We start from the raw sequence: 27,731 nt of genomic DNA, 5'->3' as shown, positions 1-27,731 counted from the left end.
GACTTAGCAGTCCTCGTTAATTGACTGTGTGGCTGCTTCAAGGCCAACTTCAGTGAAGGCAAACAGGGAGATTACTGACAGGCTAAGCCCCGCCCATAACTGGTAACTGGCATTTCTCGGAGTCTTCAAGCCAGAGTTTATACACATCATACACACACCGAGAAAGCTCCCTGCACAGATGGCAGGTATCTTCTTTACATATGCATGTGATTTAATCTGCCTCTGCTACCATCGTCAAATATCCCAATGTGATATGGCTGAAGTCTCTTGGTAAATGTAATGGTCCTGCTTAACCCTGAAGGGAAAAGCAAGACAGGGAGAAGGAACTCCAAAGCACAGGGATGAAGTATTCACTTGGGAGTCGGAGATGGGAGGAGAGCCTGCAAGAATGATGGAGGGGACCCCAAAGAAACAAAGACATGCCAGGCTGTCTGCAGCACTCCCAGGAGTGGACTGGAAACTTACCTTGTCACATTCACCGTTCTTTATTTGCTTATCTGATTTGCTTTGTTTGATTGGACTTTTCACTTCAAGAATCTAGAAATCAAAGACAACACTAGTAAATTTCACTTCAAGCACCTTCTAGCTAGCAGCTATCCACAGAAACAAAAGCACTCAAAATGCACAATAACATTGCTTCCCAAACAGCATTTCTCCTCGCATTTGCTTCTTTTCTAATCTTGCCCGCCCCCCCCCCCCCCCGGAAAATAAATTACTTGTATATGAAATGCTGAGTCAGAGAAGCAGAGCTTAGGAAAACAAAACGTTGATGATCAGGAAACCGATCTAAGCTTCCCAGGGCCCTTTTCTTTCCTGACAGCGCTCGCGCATGCATAGCAGCTGAGTTATTTTGAGATTGCTGTCCCTGCTGGCAGGACTTTTTTCCTGTTTATTCTGCTGCTTCAGCATGAGCATAAGTGCTTGGTGGGCGCGGAATGATAAAGCAAGCCTTGCCCTCTGGAGCACCTGCCTTTCAGATGCTAGCCGCTTACTCCGCTAAACGGATGCAACGTTGGGCGTGAAGGTGGCCATCAGTCAGTCACCGTCTGGGGTCCTTTGATGACAGAAACTGATGTGCTCCAAGAAACGATGTGATTGTGTGTGATACAAAGCCAAGTGCCTTTGCTTTCATCTGGACCAACTGTAATTCCACACACTGTTCAGAAGCTTGGGCGAGGAGCTATGCTCGTAATTAGCAAAGAGAATACTACTATTTAATAAAATACCACTGATTTGTTATGCAGGCGCTTCAAAATTGAAGGTTCTGGGAGAAGTACCTGCAAACCACCCCAGTTTGAAAAGGCTGCGGGTGACCGCATTTATTGATAATGAGTGCTTACACATGTGCATACACATGCAAGCAAAGCGGTTTATATTTCTCTCATTATAACCTCAATCCTAGAATCAGAAACTAATATCAAAGAGGAAAATGCTGAGGGTGGTCTTTCAAAGTCCCATACTTCTATTCTTCACTATACTGTTTCCTGTCCTAATTCAGTTTAGAGTTTTGTTTCCCGTCTACTATATACTATAATGACTCGTGACAAAAGCATGGGGCTGGATGTCCTGCCTTATCATCCAACACATTAGGGCCTACAAAGATGAATGAAAGAGACACATGATAATGCTTTATTCCCATTCAGCTATAAAATTTTATACTACTAATAAATAAGTATTCTACTTGGCAATAATAAGACCATGGTATTCTGGCATGAATATGCCTAAATAAAATACTTCTCTTCGAGTTGAAAATGTGCATAAGCAAAATGCATTTCTAATGGTCTTTCACATTCATGCCTTCATTCTTAACATTAAAATAAGCAAATGACTGATTTGGCCAAGCTAACTTAAAATACTACCCTTCTGGCAACCAAAGGGAATTGCCAAATAACACAGGCAAGGCAATCATGTTTACCATGCCCCAAATTCTCCACTGCATTTGGAATTTCCTCCTCTTTATTGTTGCTAGAAATGAGACCTCAAGGGAAAAACCAGCCCAGAGACCTGGAGTAAGTAGGTCAGTAGATGGCACTCCTGGCCAACTCAGCACTGGGCTGGGCCACACAGAGACAATCTGCCATGGGAGGCAGGAAGGAGAAGGCCGCCCAGCCTTTTGCCTTGTGCTTCAGAGGGCTGAATTTGTTCCCATCACGTCTGCCCCTCCCACGGCCCCATCCCCCACTCCTCGCTCTCCAAGGGTCTGAGGATGCTATGTTTTCAAAAGAACTTTACAAGCTAGGCTTAGACAGGCCTGAAGCCCCCCTTCAAAGCAGAGGGTAGGCAGAACATCTGGGTGCTGAAGTCCAACCCCACACATTCCGAAAGGGCGACAGTACCCAAGGACAAAACACACTGAAACCCTGGTTTTCTTTCTTCTGAGGCCCTGGTAGCAGGAACAAAAGCCCCGGGTGTCAGTGACCCTCCTCAAGTTACTGAGTGGATGCCCAGAGAGGGCTCAGTTAATCTTCCTTCTTTGATCTCTCCCTGCTCCAAAATAAACAGCTTTGTCAAAACCTCGTTCTGAGAGAACTGTGCCATGCTGAAGACAACTGTTTTATTTACGATGGTTTCTTATCTTCAGGGACTGACTCCAGAATATAAAAGTACAGCACCTTGTCTTTCACAGGCTTATTTCAAACTAGTTTAGCTAGAGAGTCGCTTTTGAATTTCACTCATGCCTGGCAGGCAGGCAGGCGATTTATGATACTTTCAATATTAGCTGGATCCAGTGGATCACTTCCTCCCTTGAATCCTCCTATCTCCCTTCCCCGTACTACAATGGGCTATACAGATGTGGGTTGTTTATTTGCACTTTATACATGGTGTGCCTATGGTGGAAAAAAAGTCACCTTTGGCTAAATGATCATAAAACGCTTTATTATTTGCCAATACACTGAGGAGAGGGACAATCACCCAAACCACCGAATTAAACCACCAACCACCAACAGACATGTAATCTCTAAAGCTGAGCACACAAGATTAGTAGGACTTCATCCTTTTTTCTTTTCCTTTCTTTTTTTTTAAAAATTTGGTTTTTCGAGACAGGGTTTCTCTGTAGCCTTGGAGTTTGTTCTGGAACTAGCTCTTTTTAGACCAGGCTGGCCTTGAACTCACAGAGATCCACCTGCCTGTGCCTCCCAAATGCTGGGATTAAAGGTGTGTGTCCTAGCTCAGGACTTCATCCTTAATCTGAGGAAGTAGTTTAGGAATAAAATTTAAGATTATATTTTTCTGATCCTGTTGTAAGAAATATCAAGTCAATCATGCAGCAGATGGACTATATGGCAGATTTTCTGTTAGCCTCTATTAACTTCTAATGACACTTCTATTGACTTCTTCGCTTTGCTGACATGTGGCTCTATGTCCTTTCTTCAGTAGACAGAAAATTAACTACTCAATTAGCACTTTATCCCTGCCTTAGACTCTGGGAGATTTGAGATGGGGCAGCAGACACTTCTGCTGTATCTGATACCCAAAGCTGCAAGATCATTATCAAGTACGGAAAGAGCGCAGATTTTTGGTTTGGAACTGGAGTGTTCTTAAAGGGCTCTTGCGGTGAAGGCTTGGTTCCTGCTACAGAATCTTCATAGGTGGGGATTTGAGAACATAAGGGCTCTGTCTTAATCAGTGGCTGGATCTACTGGCAGGCTTGTAAGTTGGTAGAACTTTAGAAGAAGAATCTGGTGGAAGGCAGTGAGAACCTGGAGGTCAGATCTTACTTCCATGTCCTTTCTCTTCCTATCACACTGCTTCTTGTTTATGGGAGGTTTGCTCATCAAATGAATCCCACCATGATGCCCTGCCACATCATGCCCTCCGTTCAGAACAACGGAGCCAGGGGACCGTGGGCTAAAACCTTCGAAACACTGAGCCAAAATACACCTTTTTAGCTTAAAATTGTTTGTCTTGGGTGTTTTGTCACAGCAGCATAAAGCCAACTAATACACTAGTTGATGGGTATGGAGAGGAAAACTCGGGGATTTTAAAATCAGGCCTTTCCTGTTTTCACCACCCTTTTAATTTGATGGGAAATTTCAGATACCCATGTCCCAACCCATGCTGGTACGCATGAGCTCTCCAGTGCATCTCCTGTACACATTCACCTATAATACTAAAAACATTCCAGGATGAAATTTAAGGGACTTTTGGGGTTTTAAGAAATTTTCATTGTTTCACTGTATAACAGAAATACTAATGATACTGATTTAAAGGGATCCTATCACACATGACCCACAGCAGGTAAATGGGGTTAAGAAATCATTAGTGATTTACAAAAGCCCTTTCCTGTTCTAAGTTTCAAGACACGGGTATGAGGAGCTAAGTACTTCAGTTGTACATAACGTCCCACTCCAGACTAGCTAACATTGGAGGCATATGGACTTTGGTCTTAGGCACACAGGTGCACTGAGAAAGGCACACACCATTGAGTGTTAGTGATGAGATGATTACACACACGTGAGAAGCTAAAGGTATTAAATGAACATTCCAAGGAAACAGTGGTTTACTCTTCAATCAGATAAAGTATATCTTTACCTTCCCAGACAGATGACATTATTTGTTTTGGGTTTGGTTTGCTAGACAGGTACCAATTTTCACAAAGAATCTATACTTTCCCCAAGAACCAAAGTCAGTTCCATACTGTCCACTCAGGATAGGGGCTTGATGGGGGCCACGCTTACACGGCCAGCCATCTGACCGGTGCCTGGGAGAGATGCCGAAGACGGCTGGAGAGAACACAAAGGCAAACCCATTGAAATCCTACTTCAAGAATCCCAATTCTGATGCAGTGTCCCCTGGAAATAGAAAAGGGCCTACAGAGGGTTAGAGCAGGCATAGAAGAGGTCAAGGTCCTAATTCTGTTCGTCTGTCAGCTTTTTCTAAAAGCACATGTTTATAAAAATACTGTTTATGTTTTTTGTTCTGTTCTACGTATCCAGTCAGTTAGCTCTCCTCAGCTGCCTGGTCCTGATGCTTCCCCCTGGAACTCTTGGTCTGTGGCATAAGGCAGCTATGCTAGGAAGCAAGAAGGCAAACGGCATAGCTAGTTGCTAAGATGGGGTAAGCTAACACAGCAAAGCCAGGCTAGGAATGAGGAAGCTGGACTCCATTCTCAAGTAGGACAGAAACTACAGTTGAGCTGTAACAGTGCAGGGGCTGTTCCTACCCAACAATGAAGAATTCAGGGTGCAGACAAGCTTTACAGATGATGAATTTTAGAATTTAAGTGAGCATTGCTTCTTTATACAAAACACAAGAATATCCTCACGGCAGTAATACCGCATTTTCCAACTCAAAACAAATATCACTAATTCAGGGGCAAGATATTTTAAATAGCAGAACGCTTATGAAATGGCATAATTTTAGAAAACGCAACCCTTTAATTTTCGCGTTAATATTCATATGGCAACTTGAATTAAGCAATTACTGCAGAGGTCATAGGAAATCTGCCTACACAAAAGATAAAAATAACTTACTGGAATGAGCAACAACTCAATGCATAGTGGGACTTTTATAATATTCATGATGCTTGAAAACAGTTTATTTTAGTAAGTTATGAAATATCCCAATCTCACTCATTTATTTAATATAAGCTCTTCATTGCAGCTTTCAAAACTGTTTAGACTTTATCTGAATAGCTATATTCTGAGTTGACTATCAATAAGCTTTCTTTAGCTCAACTTGTAGCATGATAATAATCACTGTTTTGTTAATTATTCTTTGCACCCCCAAGCAACAGTTCTCTCTTGAATGAGAAACTGAGGCCAAAGCAGTTACAATAAACATTTATATAAACTGAGTGCCAAGTAGATGCTGCGCACTGCCTTTATATACACTGTTGTCCTTCTGTTAAGCTGCAGGGCGCTAACATTATTTAATGAAGAAAGTGGGGCACTTAAAAGTGTATTCCCAACCCATCAAATAAGGCTAGTCCTATAAGTCATGTTCTTTCTAATTACGTTATTTATTTATGCTAAGGGATAAAATACAGAGAAGCTGAGAATATGTGCAACATTTTGTGCCCCCTTCTGCCCTGCATCTATTAATTCACCCACGCAATGGAGCACACTCATCTTATGAACAGAGAAGTGCTTTTACCCCGTGTGCTTAATACTAAGGTTGAGGATTCCCATTTGTTTGAAATGAAGAGGAACCTTGTTTAAAATTAAGAGGTAAAACAGTTACATGCAGCATTAAAAATGACCGTGTTTACAGTTCTACAGAATCCTGCTGAGCACAAAGTCCACAATTTTACCTGGTTGTTGTTAGTTTTCAATAATGGCGGCGGGGGTTCATGATGGAGAGGTGAAGAGGCGGAGCTGCTTTCGCTGTCACTGCCGTCACTCAAGCTGACCCTGAGAAGAAACACTGAACAGTCACACACCCTACCACAGACAGTTAAGTATGGAAAGCAAGGAAGGCCAACATCGCCACTGAAAGGCTGCCTGTAACACACAACTGCGGGCATATGTCGGTACTGCCTGTATCTGGACGCGTCAGGCGAATCCACCGCTGGTGTGCTTTCAATGAGCCCAGTCTTTGCGACTGAATAAACCAGGATGTAGAAATATGTGTCCTCCAGATCTAGTTACAGTTGCAAAATGGAGGCTCAAGGATTCAAAGCCCAGTAACGTGACACAAGGCTGGGGCTCAGTCTCCACCTGAGCTACTGTGGGAAGCCTAGCATTGGAGAGACGCTAGTCACATTTCTGCTGCGTCACGGTTCAGTGATGTCTCCACTACAAAACATGGCTATAATAATGTGCTAGAAACACACTCGGGACACAAACTGCTTCAAACATCACTGTTTTTTTTAAAAAATATCTCTACTCTAGAGAACAAAAACACAACTCTCTCTCTCTCTATTTATTTTTTCTACTTAGAATAAAACAGAACGTTTCCTAGCTAGAGAGGAGATGGTGCTTTCTTCTGCTTATTCGAATGTATGCCCTCATCCGGAGGGCGCTTCAGTATCCGCTTCCTCTCTGGTTATATAGTAACCTGACAGAATATTCTTCTGAGATAGCAAATGCTATAGGAATCAGGACAGTTTCTCTTTCACTCTGAATAGGCAATCACATCCTGCTCGCTCTATTATACATTCAGACAGACGCGATACAAGACAGGAAACGAAAAGGATACACTGGGACAGCCTTTTAGCAAAATCTGATGGAACTTGTTTTTCTTAACTAAATTACATTAATGAAGTGTTCTGCTGAAGCGCTGCCTTCAAATGCTTCTTGACTGAAGTGGAAGGCTGAGTATTTAAACTGATTAAACAGTTGAGACTGCACAAGTGCTCTGAAGATCAAATGTTAGATGGAGACATCACACTGACGGTATACGTCAGACAGGGAAACAAAGATGAGTCCCTGATAACGTACATCCACATCAGGGGCTCACAGACAAGGACTGTGTGTGCTCTAACCCACACTGACTCTGGATGGGATAGAAAGAGGGCAGGTAACAGTCAGCTAACCAGATCTCCTAAACAGCAACTTAGAAAATTACAAGAATAGGACATGAGTTCACGTGTGTGTGTGTGCGTGTGTGTGTGTGTTTACAATAGGCTAAATTGGAGAGCAGTCATTGGCTGGGGTTTTGGTTGGTCAAGTTAGTTCCAAAACACCTAGGTCCAGCTCAGTTTCCTTCTTGTCAGATCAAAGAAGGCATTACAGGGTCATGTCTTTAAGGGTCCTGTAAAAGGAATGCATGCAGATGCGTTGAGAAGGTAAGGTGCAGAAAGATGCTGCAAGCGCAGCGCTGTAAGGCAGGGTCACTGCAGGAGCTAACAGCTTCCATTCTGTGCAAGGGCAGCTCATCTCAAGTGACACAAGTGAACCACCAATTAGGAAACATACTTTCGGTTCCCTTTGGATCGCCTTTGTCTTAGGTATTCCAGGGCCATCCACACAGTAATAGATAATGGGAAAAGATTTATTGCAATATATTACAAATGTAATTGGATTTGAAGTTCAAGAAGATTCATATTTTCTACTCATAACACATTAAAGTGTGCATGCCTATTTGTTTTCCTCATGATAAACAAAATCCTCAAGGCAATTTCAAGCTGACTATTAATTATAAGTGACATGAATTACCATCTTCTAATGTGGAATTATGTCTCATAGCATTAACACTACTTAAGGAACCTAATTGTCAGCACACTTAAAAGGAATTTATTTGCTGGAAAACACACACAGGTGAACTTAGTTTTAATTAGGTCACAACATAATTCACCGGAGCCAATTATGTAGTTCTAACTGCAAGCAGCAAATGCTGTTTCTTCACACGTGACGCCCCCGACCCCAAGTGATAGGTCTATACCAACTCTTCGGATGAATATGCTATGTGTTACATAGCAAGGACTTCTGACACGGCTTCTTCCTATAAATGCTTTGGAGGAAACCTTTTTTAAGGAAAAAGCAAAAAAAAAAAAAAAAAAAAGCAAAAGTGGTTTCTTATAAAAATGAAGACAAACATACCACTCTGTATTCAGAGGAAATATATCCATTTGCTGTACCTTTCTTCCTGTTTGAGAAGGAACCTCACGCTACTCTGACTGGCCCCAAACTTGAGGACTTCTCATTCTCCATTCTTTCTCTCCTAAATGCTGGGATTACAACGTTTTGAGGACCAAACCCAGTGCTTTGACAATTCTAGGCAAACATGCTGCTGACTTAGCTATAGCCCATCCTCCCTGTTGCCAGCGTTGAGGTGTTTCTCACCTCTGTGGTTATCTAGTGACCCAGTACGCCTCCACTCCAGGGAATCTCTTTCTTACCTGCGACTTCGGCTTCCTCCCCTATTTACAGGCCTTTCCATCTCAGAGTCATTGTCATTGTCCTCTGCCTCATCAGACTCCTCCTCGTTGTCATCAGAATGCAGATCTTTCATGATAGACCTCAAAGGACCTGAGGAAAGACATGGGCCACAGGCAGTCAAGCAAACACTTCCGACACACCTGACCATATTAGACACTGGGGACACGTGTAGTGCTGACCATCATCCTACACAGTTAAGACTTTGCAAGCAAATTCGGGACACTTTCCAGATTACAATCTCTACTTTAACACTATTGATTTCATCATAGAGTCCCTAAAATGTTTATTAAAGAACCTCTAATTCGGGTCTGGAGAGATGGTTCTAAAACCACTTGTTGCTTTGCCAGAGAACCTGAGGTTTGATTCCCAGCATCCACATGGTCGATTATTACTCTGTAACTTCCTGGGAATCTGATATCCTCTTCAGACCTCCTCGGGTACCAGGCATGCACAAGGTACAGAGATACATGGGTAAGTAAAACATCCATACACATAAAATACAAACAAAAAAATTTAAAGAATTTCCATTTCACAGGATTTTTTTCTGTGTAATTTTATTTCTTACCTTCCCACCCCAAATCACAACAAAAAGAAAAATAGATCTATTGGTAAACAGGATGTTTTGTTAAGTTAATCCATGTATTGAAAAGTTGAGATTAATAAATCACTGTGGTTGTAGTTGGTTCTTGGCAACGCAGCCTTTGTGTCGTAGTTTCTGATCTATTAAGGTTTAGCTGCTCCTTTATTTCAAGGTCAGTTTCAGGTCAAGCAAGCATTTCAGTCAAGTTCAGGTTAGAAAGTGTTTCGGTTCTATGGTGTAATGTCCTATCCCTGATCTTTCCATTGATCTTGGACAGCAGATCTTGCTGTAACAATTTTATGTGGCCAATTTTTATCTTATTTTTAAGAAATTCCTGGCAAAACATCAGCATGTATTAACATAAATAAGGCTGTAATAAATCATGTGCCCAGAAAATCCAGATAATATCCAGTATTAGATGGGGGTGGGGAGAGGTGTAACTAATTTTATTTAGGACCAGACAAAACTGAAAACACACGCATACGTGCACATGGGCACACACACACTCACCCACCCACCCACCCACACACACACAGCGTTGCTTTCCTTCCATTTTACTACTCAAAATGGGATTCAAAAACAGCTTCTTTTTTAGTTTAACAGAAGATTGTAAAGACATCCAAGAAAGGGGCATTTTCATTCTGGATTGGGCAAGCCCCAAAGTCTAACCTACAACAAGACTGTCTGAGCTGTCGCCAAGTATTCAGTTCGAAAACATGCACTGACTCCCTGCAATCTCACGTTCTGCAAACTCAAGATTTCTCTGCTTTTGTAGTGGGCTTACTTCTTTGCAAGCCAATGAAACAAGATTTCTGAATAGCCAAAACTATCACTGCCTTTTATTATATATTTTCTTGGAAGCTTAGTCTTAGTCCAAATACACACAACAATTTAATCCTCTTTCAAAGCATGCAAGGCCACTTGGAGTTGAGCGTAGTCAATGAGAACGGTGATGGTCGCCATGATACTAGAAAACAAGCTACTCTCTGACACTCTTCTATTGTGTAAAAGCAAAACAGAGCCCACTTTTGGAGATTTGATACACACGTGAAAAACACACTTCACTGTATGTTCTGGCTTAACTTATCCAGAGTTTTGGTTAGCATGTGAGTATCTATGTGAGTATTATATGAATACAGAAATATACATATTTAAAAATAGCAAATATACTTTTGCTTTAAAAGTCCACTAAACTATAAAAAAAATAAGGTAAGTAAAATGAGAGCTGTTCAAGGATGAAGAATGGGAGCCTATGTCAGTGCCTCTGACGCTGCTTTACAGGAGTATTTCCTTTGGGAACTCCCTGGAATGGGCTGTGTCTATAATCCATTTGTGAAATGGGAATGTGATGGCAGAGACTGGAAGAGAGGGGGACTTGCGAGAGCCAGGCCTCATATATCAGAACGATACTCAAGTTCATTCCTGGGGGAAATAAACACAACTGCATAAAAGCCACGTTACCATTCAAATAATAAAACAGTAGAAGATAGGTCATAAATCAACTCATTAGGACGCGTGGTGGGAGCTGCAGATACCTTGTTGCCTGGTCTGGGATGGCGTGAAGCTGGAGCTGGAGCTGGAGCTGGAGCTGGCAGGACTGGGTTGCTCTGACTTCAGAGAAGAAGAGAAAAGCATCGTCAATACATCTGTGGGATACCACGCATTAAGATGAAAACGACCCGTGTTCAAAGTGGTGTCTACAGCAAGTCGGAGGCTATGCAAGGAGAACGACCACACATATCACTCTGTTAGAAAACGAACACAGGAGAGCTGTGATGTCATTTTTTTTGACAGCCTTGCTTTTATTAGAAGTAATACACATATAAAATGCCAAGGACGAAAAGATAGATGCCTGCATGCCACGCGACTTCACCCTTGCTCACTGCCCTGCACATCTCCTCCTAAGGGACACATACCTCCATTGTCCTTTCCATGAGGTTTGATTGACTCAAATGGTTCAGACATAGTAGTCACGAGGCCAAGGTCATTAGTTCAATCACATTATGGGCCAGTTAATTTTACCCTGGTCCAAGGCCACAAACCAACTAACCCCACTCACCCCAAGTTCACAAATGGAGGCCAATATTCACAACATCCGGTCAAGTCCCACAAACAAGTCAGGGGAAAATGCCACTATTTTAAGAAGAAAAATACTGTTTAATTTCACAGCCTGTGAACTGGCAGAAGAGCAGCCGCCCTCATACATGCCCCCTCTGATTCTCTGTGATCTCAGCTCATCTGTTAGTATCCGGAACAAGTCCCACATTCAACTCGTGGACACACCCAAACCACTTTCTTCCTTCACAAACCACTAATACCATTGCGAAGCAGGTCAAATGCATCTTCCTGGTACACTGTGGCACTCTGGGGCAGTCCCTACACTGTGTTCTCCCCCAGACAAGCTATAGAAGGCCAGCACTTCAACGGTCACGTGCTTCTTGCTGTTTCTTCCATACTTAGCAGAATGCATTGCATGTTGCACCCCATCTTTATCCGTCCCTTAAGGCAGCATTGCAGTCTGTCTGCTCCACTGTCTAACAGCTCACACAAGAGAGTTTACGCTGCTTGAAGGGGCGACACCAGATGCATGGGAAGAGATACGCAAGACACGGACCCCACCAACAACATACTCCTGTTTTGCATCTTAAGACTAAGCTCATACTTTAAGTAACTAAATAAAGCTGATGTGTTTAGTTTTAAGAATGGACTATTTCTACCCATTTCCAATAACCTCATATTTTCAAAGACATAGCTGTGTTATTTCGGAAACATGTGAGGTGCTCCCATGAATAGGTCACGTGTTCTTTTATCCTTTGCTAAAGGCATAAAACAGCTGGGATACAACTACAAGCACAATCAGAAGACACTAAATGATGATGATGATTTCAGTTAAGTGTTCATGACAGTTTCTCGCCATTGAATTCTTTTCATCTCCCCTCCCGCAAAGGGGTGCTCCCCCTCCCGAGACAGCACTAAGCTCCATAGAACGGGACATGAGGAAACACTTTTGGGCATTCCTGATGCACACTTCACATCCTCAGGGTGGATGGGAAAACAGGTGTCAGCAATCTAACTCATCCTGCAGGAAAGAAGCCAGACGGGCCTTCTAATGAGAAGCAGGCGGCTCACCGCCTCTTCATCACCGCGAGATTTACCCGGGAACTGTACAGTGTCCTACACATCACTCTTTGCAGGCTACAAAGCAGAGCCGGCTGACAGGTGCAAATGCCTGTGTGACGCACTCCTCACTTCTGCTAGGTGCTTCTTCCAGGGCTGAGCCCCAGTGGCAGGTGACACAACTGAGAAGTGCCGCGCCCATCTGTGTGAAACGGCTCTCTTAAGGCCCAGGGAGTAGCTCTATCTCCTCTCCAAACTGTTTTTTCCAGCCATGAAAAATGCCTGCAAATGGTAATGTTTTAATAGCCCTGGAAACCATTTGGGAACAACAACAACAACAACAACAACAACAACAAAATGTTTCCTTACCATACTTCTTGATCAGCGTATATTACACTGGACCTAAAGAATCTGCTGCCAGAACTGTTTGCTGAGAATGACATTAACTATGGTAACTAGGGCTGAATGTCAGGGTACATGCCTTTAATACCAATACTTACGAGGCAGAAGCAGGTAGATTTCTACGAGTTTGAGGCCAGCCTATTCTACATGGTGAGTTCCAGGCCAGCCACAGTTACATAGTCAGATACTGTCTCAGAAACAAACCAATCAATCAACCTAGGGTAAACAAGCGAAGATAGTGGCCATCTCCCCAACTACACACCATTAATCTTGACCCTTCTACTTCAAGCTTATGCAAATCCCCAAACCAAACCTTTTAGCATCTTACCCACAGGCACAGTAAACATTTTCACAGCTGCTAATTATCTGAAAAAAGACAAAGAGCAAAGAACGTGTGTGTGTGTGTGGGGGGGGGATTCAATGTCTCTGGTCTATGCACGCACCTGCACTCATGTGTTATACCTAGATACAGACAGACAGACAGATACAAACATAGACATAATGGGGAAAATCTTTTTAAAAAATCTCGTAAGAAGAAGAATCAGCCAGCTATGATGGCAGGGCTTGCAATTACACGGGGGGGGGGGGGGGAGGAGCCCCCTGGGACTCATTGACCAGTCTAGCCTATTTGGCAAGCTCCATGCCAATAAGGGGCTGTCTCAAAAAACAAGGGGGTGCTAGCTGAAAGAAGATAGAAAAAGTCGTCTTCTTGCCTCCATAACTTATACAAGTGGATGGGCATGTGCTCATGTGAAGACATGCACACACAAACAAAAAGTAAATGCATCATGAAAAAACCAGAAGTGTTAATCTACCCATAGGAATTCTCTCTATATTCTCCTCCACGGATTTTTCAAGAACACACTATGACAGAATCTGGCTGTCACTCAATAGAAACATTCTGAAGTTCATTCATGTGGTGGTAGAAGGATCCTTTTGCATTTTTTTTCCCTTTTGCTGGTGTGATAAAATACTAGCCAAAAACAACTTGGGAAGGAAAGAGTTTATTTTATCTCATCATCTTACACTTCCAAGTGACAGTCCATCATCAAGGGAGGCCAAGGCAGGAATTCAGAGGCCAGAACTGAGGCAGAGAGGACGGTGGAACACGGCTTACTGGCTCCCTTGCTTCCTGGCTCATGTTCTTAACCAGCTCAGGACTGATTGCCCAGGGATGGTATGGCCCACAGTGAGCAGGGCTCTCCCACATCAGACATACCCACAGGCCAATCTGATAGAGACAATCCTTCAGTCGGGTTCCCCCTTTTCAGTTGTACCTAGCTTGTGCCAACTTGACAAAAACTCTAATCTTGCACACAAACTGATTAGCACACAGTTGAGCTGCATGCCAGCTACCCCGAAGTCCTTCCGCCACCACAAGAGGCAGACACGGTCTTCTCGATCATCACGCTGCTTTAAGTATGTTTTACTCTAAGAAATTCACATTTGCCAACCCCTCCAAACCCAATGATTATTTATTTTATTAAAAAAAAAACAAACTTAAACTGGGCAGATTAAAGGCCCTCACGATACAGCAGCCTCCTTTCTCTCTCCTAAGAAGTATTTAAATCTGTGTGCTCACCTGTGTACGTGTGAACCTGGGAGTGACGTACCAGAAACAATGACCAAGGAAGCTAATGATGCTCTCACACTTTCCCCTGTGGGCTAATTTGACGCTTGTTTTCACAAATTCAAAATCCTCCCTACTGAAAAAAAAATTGTTGATGTCCTGGATTATCAAAAACTATTATAATGGTAACTAATCAACATTAGGTTGCCATTATACAAGTATTTACGTGCAAGAAGCCACAAGCGTCAGCACTGCCTAAAACAAGGCATATCTTCCTAGCTGGTGAAACAAGAGCTCTATCATGATACATTCTTCACCACTGAACAGGTATGTAAAATCATCCTGCAATGGTTTCTCTACAGAGGATGACTTTTGTCAGGACAAATAAGAAAGTCCTTATGCTTCTAACGCCTAGAAGCTAAGTGGGATCACAAGTGAAGCCTGCAGAAACAGATTCCTCCTAGAAAACACACATCGCTCGTTCTGTCCGATCAGACGACTGCATCCATGAGCAGAATTTCAACTTTGATCTTTGCAGCAATCAGACTTTAGAAGGAAAGTGAGGAACATGTATCTACATTTAGATAAAAGAGAAAAAATACAGAAAAACTAAGTATTTTTAAATAATAAAGAAGGAATAAAAACTAAACAGAAGTTACTTTAGATAGATTTCAGAGTTTTATACAAAGCTTTCACTACATGAAGAAAAAGAAAATTCATATCCTGCTATAGAAATGATTTCTTCCTTGCTCAAATATCCAGAAAGATCACACTGAAGATGAATGTTAAACAAAGAAAAGTGTGTATTTCACTGATTTTATTACCTTTCAATACAACTGACTGAAGACTCAGTTCTGGTCAGTTTCATTCTTTCATTAAGAATGGCTCACCCTATACATTATGTACCTTTAAGCTTAACATAAAAAAATGAGATTAACTCATTTATTTTCTCCTCTATAAGAAGTTGAAAATTATCCACTCATTTTTCAAATATACATTTATTTTTAAAGAGTAGCACCATCATAGCCATGCTGAATAGCCATAGAAAAGTTCTCCATTGGATGAGTGAAGGGTATCTTACTGATTACACTGCAAGGCAAAGCTTTCAGATAGCTATGTCAGCAAATGACAAGACCAAAATGAAATGACAAATAACTTAGGCTAAGAAGATTAACACAAGGGAGAATTGTAAAATGCTTATAAATGAGAAATTTTAATAAAACACTTTCAAAAAGATCAAAACCTTATTACAAGGGAGATATATGAAGACAAACTTGGATCAGCCCTTAACATATCTTTATGCAGTTGGGCAAATGATTAGTTTCCTCTGCTTTATGTGCAGAAGAGCAGGTGCTATGCACTAAACTGTGTCCTTGCGCGTGATCTACTACAGCCCTCCCCCGAAGGGTAGGGTTTTTGGAGACAAAGCCTTCGGTAGGTTTAAACGAGGTCATGACTGTGAACCTTCACGATGGGATTAGGACCCTTGAAAGAAGAACATCAGAGAACCAGCCCCACTATAGTCTCTTCCCAAGCACGATGGTGTCCACTTGCAAGCCAAGAGGAAAGCCCCTTCCAGGTTACATGATTTTTTGCCTTTCTGCGCTCTCAGAATTTATTATTTGAGCCACAACGTTTATGATATATAGGTTCAAGTAGACAAAGACAGTAAGACATTTTTAATAGTTATCGTCTAACCAAGGAGACTGAATCACGTTGACGTGGTAGCCACAGGGTGATATTTACATAGATCACAACAACTGCTTTGGTTTCTCATGTACATCTCTTTTTGTTACACCTGTATCTTTGATAAAGGAACAATTAAAGCAGCGCTCAGAACACAGCATCTTTTTATGGCATTAGTGTCAAGCAAAGCTTTCTGTGTCACTGTGAAAGAGTCTCTCCCTGTCTACAAGAGACATCTGAGGGCCTGCAGGCTGAGCAAAGGAGCGGTAAGGCAAGCCCTTCATCCCAGATCAGGGACTGCCATTCGCTGCTTCTCACATTTGCCCAATTGATAGTCCTAAGAGTCTCGGCTGGGCACCTCATTCGCAGGGAAGTTTCTACTCTTAACTGCCCCCTTGCTCTTGACACAGGCGCCGATTAAGAGGATATATCGGGAAATACAGTACAACAGTTCATTTGCCTTCAAAGATAATCTACCTTCTTTTTCTGAGTCTACAGTATCAAATTTTGTAACATCATAGAAATAAATGTCTTAACACATTAACAACATTTTCTTTGAAAACACAATGCGCTTGAAAAAAAAGCCACAGGAAGCTGCAACCTTTGCTGCTAGCTGATGCAGCCTGTGGCCGTGGGAAGGTGCTGTGCCTCTTCCTAGCAGACTCTACATTTGTATTGAAAACCTTCAATGAGCTTGATGTTAAGTCAGAATCACATTTCACATGTTGGGCTGATACATGATCAAAGACTATTGTTGTGCCCGTCAGTTTTTGATAACGCAGCAAGAAACTCAGAATTACCCTCTCAAGTAACTGTTAGCAAAACAAGGAGTCCTTATTGCTATTATATTTTCAACTTTCAGATATAAAAAATCATCCCAAACGCCAAGATAATTGGCTTTATACTGAAGCATCTCTATAACAACTGCACTTGCTGTCTCCCTCATTATCATCTTCACTGTTACTATTAAATGTTGTATCCTTTGACTCCCCACACCCTGTCTGAGAACACAAAATCTCATTAGGAAACAAAATGGCCTTGGGGAACAAGGGTCTATAAATCTCTCTCTAAGACCCTTTTCCACACTTACGGATGGCTATAATTTTCTTTCAGCTTCCTCTGTTTAAGCAGAAGAGCCTCAAGTCTTTTATCTCTCATCACCCGCCTTACTTTGAAGGCTGCTACCGACTACTGTAGTCAGAACATGTGCTCTTTCGAAAACGCCAGTCACTGCAGGGCGGTGTCTGGGCCAGATGTGTGCGAAGAGATTACAGGCTCAGAATCCGAACTTGCTGAGAGGTTTAGGAGTGTGAAAACTCACCTGGAAACATTATGTACAGTCACAACACTCCCTACGAACATCTGAGCAGAGTGTACAGTCTTACACCTGAGCATTAAACACTATTTGATTGCCATGCTGGGGATTGGTACGTGCTATGTCTCCCACCCCACCCCCACTGGGATTTTGAGGATCATGGTTCCAAAAGGAAAAGTTGCAAGTAACAAAAGGTCAAATGCCTCATAAAAGAGTGTGAAAAGAAGAAAAAGGATCCCTGCTAGATTGTTGCAAACTGAGTTACTCAGTGAACAATGGACATCAGGACAGGGCTCCTCCGGTCTTCTCCCGTTCTACAACTGTCTGCTGTTCCCACTCTCTTCCTTTTAAGTATGCAACGCCACCTATGCAGACCACCAAAGCCTTGTAATTTCTGAATATTTTCTATTTTCCACACTTGCAAGAGCAGCACTGCACTGGGGGAAAAACGTTTTAAATAGTATATGTAGCCTCAGCTTGGGATTATAACATTTAACATTTAAAATGGCAAACTGAATGAATTTGAGAAATACAGATGATAGTAAAATGAAAGGGACTAACCAAAACACATATAAACCCGAAGAGAGCCTCTTAAGCCACTGAATGGCATTCTTACCATTTTAGACCTTCTTAAAAATGAATTACTGCAAAAACATACATAGAGCGTTTGGCTGACACTAACAGAACTGCAATAAACAGCTACAAGTCCCAAGAAGATTTAGTAGTATTAATCTAATTAATCTCTTACAGAGATTTGTCATTAAATGTGAAGCTTGCAATTAATAAAGGCAGTGACATTAAAAGTTCATTTTATTTGTTAAGAGCATAGTTACATGGTTTCCATCATATGAATTTCTAAATAACTAAAATCCAGAGAAAATTGATTTTAAACTATCTGACTATAACCAAATCAAAAATGTAATATTTTCTCACTGCGAATTTACACAAAAATTATTACTAGCAGCAAGTATTCTTTGTATTCTGTCTATCTTCCTATTTTGGATATTGGTATATTTATCAAGTAACATACTGGTTCCCTTTCCTCTATCTTTCTTGTGCATTGTATGTTAATACAATGGTTGTTATCACAACTAGGAAATGTACAGCTATTAGAGGTAGGTGCTTACTGAGAAAAGCGAGTACAATGCTAACCATACTGATAATTATCAGCTTTAATCCTGCAATTTACCTGCTCAAATTGCAACTGCATTACACAGGTTTCAAATTCCACAGCAAAATGTTCTCTATATATATAAGACAATATCGGCACAATTTACTCAACTCCGGATTTTCTCATTTTATAATATTTTATGCTCAAGCTCAGGTTAGAGTCAAAAATTTTAAATTTTCAATTAAATAAAAATATTCTAATAGAGATTCTTATCACGATGCAACAAAATTTATTCAGAAGATTTTGAAATGCCTACAGAATTCCTTAAACCAGAAATTTAATACAAAGAGGTTTACACAATCCCCCAGAAGTACAATTATCTTCAGCATGGTTCCAGTTGATGCTCTGCTTTTACAGTGTTTGCTAAAAGAAATTAAATAGTGCAAAGCAAAATGACTTATACCTGTCAAATACTTAAAACCATCATACTTACATTAACTTTAACTTAAAATGCAAGTCTTAACAAAATGTGTAAAAAACGAGACTGTTTTAAATATGTCCTCTCTGTCCTAATGAAAATGTGGAGTGGGGGTGGGGGGGAACCCAGCACAAACATGGCACATCCAAGAGCCTTTTCTCATGTGAAAACATTGGGAGGTGGATTCTTTTGTTCTCAGAGAAACCCCTTTACAAATGTAGTGTCCAGCATCACATATTCCTCATGGGCGGTATTAGACTCCTGACAAGAATAGCAGGAATGCCGCCGCTGACCTGCTCCAGAGGAACCTGCATCTCCATGCACACATCTCATAAGCCTAACAGTTGCTTTTCTTCATAAATCAATCTATTGTTGCACTTCATAATGAGAAGGCAGATTTACTGCCTTTTACCGCCTTTTCTCACCATCAGAAAGATCCCTATTTGGGTAATAGAACATTTCTCTTCTTAAAGGGTGTTTAGGATTAGGAAGACAGGGGCAAGAACCTTTAACATCTGCTCCCTTCAAATGAATGACATGTCTAGTTCTCACAGTCAGGATGTTGAAAAGCAAATACCCTAAGTTGATAAAAAATCCTCACACTTGAAGGAGCACAATACTTTAAATCCACTGAAATCATCTCTCCAACACACATTTAAATTTGAAGTTTATACAGTAACACAGAATTCAGAAAGCGAACATGGCCACTCATTGCCACCTAATCATTACTATGAGCAGACAACGGGAATTCAGAGTAAAGACCTGGACTTTATCATCTTCAGTTTTCTCCAATCCAAAAGGCAAACTTAAAGTGGGGCTAGTAAGAGACTCTCGTCATCTAGATCTCCACACTGCATAAGAAGAATAAAAACAGTTTGCAATATAGTCTTGTACACTTCTGTTTTTATTTACTTCATGTTTTCCCCTTAGGGAGAAATATTTAAGAATTATGAACTTTAGACTTGAATTTAAAAACAAGGGAAAAGCACTTGTCAGCCTCTAATTCAACCATCTGCCTTTTAAAAAACACACGCACACGCACTTCACCCACTCACTCCAGTCAGGCTTGACATTCTCAGCAAGTAAGTGGATCTTGATGGATCTAAACACGGGTCTCAGGAATCATCGCTCTAATTTTGGAAACAAGCTATCTTTAAACAAGCATTGTGATTCCCACTAGCGAACACAGTCAGCCACAGACTTCAAACAGACAGACTCCATGCAAGACAAATAGATAATGAGGAGCAGGTACTGAATTCAGGAACATCAATTTTTTCAAGCACACCAAATGATGTCTTCTGTCCATGAATATGGAGCATTGCCTTGCAGCTAACACTTCTTGCTACTCTGGTCTCTCTTTTGTCAGTTGCCCGGTGCTTCTGACAGTTTTACAGGCTGTGATCCCAAAGACTTCAGTATTTATGGTCTTAATTCACTCGGGCTTTCTGCTCTTATCCACTGGTTACTAATCACTAAATAGATTTTTTTTTCCAATGGGGCTGAAATCAGCACAAAAGATGTCCTTCAACAATGGCAGCTAAGGACAGCACCAGCTAGAGGTCTTCTCAGCCTCTCTTGCTTTCCTTCCAGTCAAGTTAATGAGGATCCAAGGTTGACACTGTTCCTCTCCTGGAGGATGGTTTACAACGATTTCTGAACTGATCCTCAAAACCACATTTAATTTCAGTATCTCAAAAATGATTTAGAAGTCAAACCTTGTTTTCAATCTTCACAAAACAAGACCATTTCCTGTTTGTACTTGTAGAATCATTATTCAGGGAAGCTCAACTCTGTGAACATTACTGTAGATTTGGAGACATATATATATATATATGTTGCGAATATGTATGTGGTATTTTAAAACTTCAGCATTTAGTTTACGACATGCCTTTTTAACTATTTCCCACACCACCAAAGCTACCAGCCACATTTCACCCACTATACACAATCACTGGCGCTAAAACGCAAAGAAAACACAGCTCTTTCTTCTTACTTAACTGTACTTGACTTAAACATCTCCTAAGAGACTGGCTGGTTTTCATCTTATGAACAACGTAAAGAATATAACTGTGTCCTCTCTGCAAGCTTGCTACTGAAAACCTTAAAGTCAATTGGTCTAGAGAGTGGTGTTCCTCAAGGAAACCTGTGAAGGGAAACTAACACTACTGATACTCTGATTCTCAATTTCCTGATGAGCCGAGCAAACTTCACAGTTGGCTGAGGGTGGACAACTGCAGGCGAAGGGCGGGAGGGCAAGCAGAGGGGAGCGCAGCTTTGCAGAGTTCTGCTCATGGCTCTAAGACAACTCACTGAGTGTGAGTCTCCACGGAACGACTTATGACAACTCTATGAAGTCAAAACAGGACGAAAAATTTTGAAAGGAAACATTCAAAGCCAAACAAACAAATGAACAAAATTCTATCAAATGTCTTTTATGTTTTTAGATACCTCTACATGTAGGTAAACCCAATACATTCTGTCTCATCAGGAAAATATATTTTAAGATTAGTATTTCTATGTCATTAGTTTGCCCATGTATGTACAAGACTAACTATTTGGGTATCATGCGACTGCATTAGCTTATACAGATACACATGGAAAAAAAACTCCTTGAATGTATTTCCAGGATATATTTATTTGTTGATTAATGTACTTGTGTTCTGAGATTTTAAATACACAATTCAATAACATTTCTTCAGGGAAAAATAGCAAATGTTATTGTACATGTATACAGATCTAATGATATTCATTGAATGGAAATTGTTTCAATTTTGTGACTACTTAGATTATATTTGTCATACATAATAATCTGGAAATCAACTCAAATTCCATTAAAACAGGTTTAGATCCTTTAAAATGGAAGTATATGTATGTAGATAAGAATTTGAAGCCATAAATTTTAAAATGCTTATTGAAAAATATTTCCATATACATTTAACTGATAACTAATTTCAACGAACTACTCTAATGCTTAAATGACAGTGTTGTTAGTTCTTTGAGGGAAGTGAAATTTTACAGTATTTGCTATTAAAAATTATGTGAGAGTGAAAACCATCTTAGAAGTGTGACTTCTCAAAGTGATACGCTACGTAAATATGACACAGGGAGGAAGGCCAGCACTATACTTTGCTCCATGAAAAGATTCATCTCTGATTGCTGGGTGCTGGCAGTTCTAACTTACCTTAACAGAACCTTAGCCATCTCGCAGAAAGTAATAGAATTTGTTCAGCAATACAGTTGCCAATAGGGGAGGGGAGTTTATATTTCTTTTAATATTCATTTTAAGAATTCAATGACATTAAAATGTATGTGTTTTAATGTCCTGAAGTTACAGAAGAAAGATTTTTCTTGTACTTTAAATCACTCAGTGGGAGGAGAGAGTACATATCAAGGCTCCAATTATACATTGAGGTTTTATAAAATACTGCCTATGCATAACACTTTCTCAGAGTTTTTCAATTAGATTAGGCATGCTACATGCAAATTCATGGCCTATAACTGGAAAGATTTTTCTGACTTCGTCCATAACCTGTGCCTCTGTCTTGTCAATTTTACCCTCTTTATATCAGCAAATGGAACACCTTAGAAACTCTCTCCTATATAGTTACTAGTCAGGGTAAGTAAACACACAGCTGCCCACCCCAAACAAGCAATAGAGCAAGCAAAGAAATCATCCTCACCTCCTTCAAAATCAAACCAAGTAGCCCTCAGGAACACAGCCGTCCCCAAGTTCACAAGTGTCAGGAAGGAACTGAGAGCGGCTACTTCTCTTGAAAGGAAAGAACTCTGCTTAGGCGCCCTCTGTATATTTAGATTAGATTGGCAGTTTAAATGACAGCAAACACATGGTCATGACTTGGCAATTGCTCATTCATCCAACACGCACACACAGGCTAATCAGAAGCAAACATCCACCCTGAACTGTTTTAGAAACAGCTTCTTCCATCTGATCCTACTGTATGTGCAGCGAGCAGACCTTCTGCTAGAGATCAGATGTCAAACGCCTAACTCTCCCCTACAGGGCCCGGACCTTCAGTCACGTTGCTTTGTAATTCCAGGGAGCTTTCTAAAATAAATCTTGACACCAAAAGTTTTAGGAAATCCCTTAATCTCAACTGTGTAGTTTTATGAAGCTCACAATTGAGAGAGAGAGAGAGAGAGAGAGAGAGAGAGAGAGAGAGAGAGAGAGACTGACTGTGTAAGGGTTTCAGGATCTTTGTCACAAGACTGCTTTAACTGTAGGGCCTGCCCCTCCTATCTACAGCAGCACACACCTCTTCTGCAAACAGGGAAAAGTCACCAGAGAGAGGCACCTTCTTTGTATATGCAAATAAAGCTTAGCAATGTTAAAGGTGAAGACAGTGAATGGGAACTTAAAGTTCCCACAAATGGAACTCTTATTTTCTAATAAATAAGAAAAAAAAAAAGAGAGAGAGAGAGAAACCATAGATGTCACTATTTACAACAGGGCTGCTAACTATGCCAGCAAGGCTGCTGGGGTATAAATGTGTTCAGGTATTAAAATCCATGTTAGTAAACAAGAAGCAAAAGGAAAATGTGGCTATTCACTCTACAACAGAGACGAGTTATTAAAATGCCAAACAATCTTAAAATAATTATGCTTCATTTGACATGAGTCTAATGTCAAGTATCTGAAACCTCGAGTTCAGCATACAGATGGAAAGAATGGAACAGATTCGGGGCTAAGGCTCTAGGAGTGTCAGGCCTGATTCCACCACACTGCAGTGTGTGACCTTAGCCAAGCAACACAGACAGTCTGCACATGTCTCCATGGCACCTTCATGTCTAAGGGGCGGGAGGGAGCCTCATGGTACCAACTGATATGGTGACTGAGTGCATAGGTAGTGCAGAGTGGTCTGAGCTGAATATAACAGTAACTATGAAATTATGATCTAAGAAAAGTCACCGCCGAGGCCACTGGGCTTGCCCAACCTCTTCTTATAATAGCTTTCCCTGAAGACACTCGGTACTTCAAAGAAATAGGGAGACTTCTTTTATACCGGTCCAACTTCTCAAGCAGGGAGCTTTGACAACATCCAGTTACACAAATAAAATAAGCAAAAGTGAAAAATTTAAGAAGGTAAGTGCTGGGTTTAGAGAGATGGCTCAGCATCTAAATCACAATTACTGCACTTGCAGAAGAACCAGATTTGGCTCCAGCACCCAACTTGGTGGCTCACAATCATCTGTAACTCCAGTTCTGGGGGATCCAGCATGCTTTTCTGACCTCAGTGGATATGAGACACACACATGGTAGACATACAAACATGTAAATAAAATATATATACATATAAAATAAAACCAAAAAATTAAAGAAAAAGATAAACAGAAGACATTTATAAGCAAAAAAATTAAAAAAAAATAAAAATTAAAAAAAAAAAGGCCTGGTCATGCAATTGCTCAGAAGGCACAGAAATGAGACGTGAAATGCATTCTTTGGGGTTGAGAGGCTTTTTCTCCTGCTCAGACTATCAAGAATAAGATCCACCTAAAGAAAATACTAACTGTATGATACTGTGCTTGACAGTTCATTTTAATTTTACAAAGTTGGTCAGTTCTGCCATATGGAACGGGTCTTGGGGATGAAAAGACAAAACAGATGGATGTTGACTGCTTGGTGGCAGAAATATCTGCCAGGATTTCTGGCTACTTACAAAAAGTATGACAGAGGAATTATGAGGTAGAGTGAACCCTCATGTTTCATTGAAGCTCCTCTATGCTACCCTTAAAAATGGAGATTTTACAGAGAATTTATTATATAGTATCATTACTGATTAAGCTATTTCTGATTTTTCTTTCACCACAGTTGCTAGCGTCGTCCAGGGTCGGCTTCCCTAAAAGGAGTCTCTGGTAGAGACAGAGCAAATGTGGGAGAGCTAAGAAATGAGTATTTCTGGTGTTAATGCAATCCCCAAACTTGTTGTTAATGCTGCATGTACATACCATTAAAATTTAATATAACCTAACACAATTACCATCAATGGGATGCAGGTGTTGGATAATTACATTAGTATCAACACTACAGGCAAATTAAGATTTCTTTCCCATATGACAGAGTTCTGATAAATATCAATTCACTGGTTTACGGAGTCCTCAAGATCAAAAGGCCCTGCATATGGCACTAATAAATCAAATAGAGTCATCAAATCTACAGCCTGTTTTCTTTGGCTAAAACTGCAAAGTTCTACTTACAGAGCCTTATCTACTCCTAAAAAATTCTCTGCCAAGCCAAATTTAACTTATGAGGAATACATAAAATATAGCAATCCCCAGCTGCGTGCAGCCCTCCCCTGGCTTTTGAAGTTGAGGGATCCCACTGTGTGATGGTCTCACTCCAGATTATATGCTTTCCTCTTTGTTGATTTTTGGAAGCTCATAATCAAGCGAAATTTCACCCAGGAGTAAAAGCGAACCTCTGGGTTCAGACTGGGAAGTGATATATATTTTTATTTACTGATAAAATCCACAACAAACAAAGCCCTTAATAAAAACCTCTAAGATAGTAATACACTAACTATCTAAAAATATCGGAAATAACTTCTGGTGTTGGACATTCTGCTCTGGCATTCAGGGTTCAGTGAGTCACTTTCTGATGAAATGGATCTCAACTGTGTGTGACAGCAATGTTTGCTGACAGAAAAGGGGTAAGGAGGAGATAACAGAAGGGAAGCCAACCCCAAACAAGTCTGACCCTCTTTCAGGTGACTCCCTATCCTGACAGATGAAGAATATGAAAAATAAAGTTGGTATTGGACATGGCTGCTTACACAAGACCTAAATAAGAATAACACCAACAGGCTAACTAACATAGAAGAGGGAAATCTCAAGAGGACCCTAACCCTAGACAAAGAACTACAGGCCACTGAGCAATGTTGAGAACACAAGAGAACATCTAAGAAAGAGCAAAAGGTGTGGTGTGCATGGGAGTGACTGCAGGGAGGAAACGGAGGGAAAATGATGTAATTCTATTTCCATTTTAAAAAAATCCAAAAGACTGTATGTTAGGACCATAGCATTTTATAGTCTCTAAAAAATTAATCTGTACTTTCCAAATACTTTTATAATAATTCTGTTTGAAATATAAAAACAAAACATTTGTCTTGGTTCAAATGAGAATATACCCCAAATATTCTTTCCAAGTCCAGAAGAATTTTAGATTTAATAATTTATTCTAAAATGCCCAAATTTCAACCAGACACATACATACTCAGGTCATGACAATTGCATATGTCAAGGGTACCAGTGCACTTAAGAATTAGTCCAGCTTAAGAACTACACCCCAAACAATCTAAGTCATCTACAGAGCCTTACATAATAGTGAGGCACCAACTGGCTTTACATTGTAGTAAAATTACACACTCAAGATCACTGAGAATTGCCACCTTCGGTCTGACAAGACAGTTCAGTGGCCTCCCTCTAACCTAGATGCTAATGCACAGTTTGGAGCAAACCAGACTCTTTGGCTCCTGAGGTATTTAGGTTCTACCCTCCTCTTTAGTGATCTGGTCTTCACTCTAGGTCTGGTGGACCAGTCCTAGATTGAAACCAAATTCCCATTTCCAGCTGACACTGCCATTTCTGTATGTCATGCACAAAACAAGTGAAGACACAAGATATTTGGTTAACAGGGCTCAAAATGTACCGTTCTTCATATAACGTTACTTGAATGAGAGGGTTTGCAGTGAGATCAGTGAGCATCAAGCCACATCACTGGTGTTTTTCATGTAGGGAAAGTCTCTGTAGGGAAAGTAACACAATGGACTAGATAAGAGTTTGCAGAGACACAGAATGCCAGAAAAAATAGGGCCATTCAAATGTACTTTAGGTCGGCAGTCCTATGTCTATTCTCTTTGAAGCCAATAAACCCACAATCTGGCAGGTTACCCCTGAGGAGTGTGTGTGTCTATGAAGGATTCTCTGCTTTGGCTATAGCTTAGCTAAAGAAAGGACCAACAAAGGAGGTTTTTTTGGTTCCTGTCATCAATGTGTGTCTGGGGGCCTAATCTCCAGAGTAATGGAGCTTGTAGGAAGGAATAAAGCCTATTTATAGAAGCTTTCAGCTGCCAGAGACATCACTGGAGATGGCAGACCCCATTCCATGGATGCCCTGGCCATCTATTCTAAAGATGCCCTGGAATGATACAGCTATATGACTATCTAAGTACAACGAATATTCCAGACCAGAGAGAATCCCCAGTTTAAAAAATGCTGATTGCCTATTTTTTGGCTATTAGTGCTAGCCAGTGTAATGCTACAGTGAAAAACAGGCTAGTGTACACACACACACACACACACACACACACACACACACATTCTGGTTTGTGCTATCTTAAAGTACTAAGATGGCCACTCATGTCCTCCTTCTCATGTCTGTCTACTGTGTACATTTTACTTTGGGCATGAGTTATCTTAAAATCTGTCCTAACCACTTTCCCCCAGGATTCCACTCAGTAAGGAAAATTAAAAGAGTCTGCTTTCTTGTGTATACTCTACGGTAGCAGTTGGTAACTCTTTCCCATGTAAGGCCTAACAGCAAAGATTTTGCATTGCACAGGCATTACAATCTCTGTCAGACCTACTCAATTACGATCTCATGACATAAGAGAAGTGCAAAATATAAACAAATGAT

At 40.8% G+C, this 27,731-nt stretch overlaps 1 protein-coding gene across 3 annotated transcripts in view; it reads right to left on the bottom strand.

Moving 5' to 3' along the window:
- Positions 1–27,731, bottom strand: part of Mllt3 (MLLT3 super elongation complex subunit) — a 265,674-nt gene that overhangs the window by 10,440 nt on the left and 227,503 nt on the right. For 2 of the 3 annotated variants that reach the window (XM_087904864.1, XM_085686236.2), the window contains exons 6-9: positions 10,938–11,013; positions 8,783–8,912; positions 6,254–6,353; positions 466–537 (exon numbers count right to left, since the gene is read on the bottom strand). In XM_087904864.1, the coding sequence (XP_087760990.1) occupies positions 466–537; positions 6,254–6,353; positions 8,783–8,912; positions 10,938–11,013 (378 nt within the window). Of the gene's footprint in view, positions 1–465; positions 538–6,253; positions 6,354–8,782; positions 8,913–10,937; positions 11,014–22,761; positions 22,917–27,731 lie in introns of those variants that run through there. The other variant, XM_048453051.3, reaches the window with a different exon arrangement.

Source organism: Myodes glareolus, chromosome 3 (assembly GCF_982192425.1).
Source record: "Myodes glareolus chromosome 3, mMyoGla1.1, whole genome shotgun sequence".
In the NCBI taxonomy this organism is placed as follows: domain Eukaryota; kingdom Metazoa; phylum Chordata; class Mammalia; order Rodentia; family Cricetidae; genus Myodes; species Myodes glareolus.
Note: the sequence above shows the minus strand (reverse complement) of the source record. Positions and strands in the feature narration are given on the sequence as shown.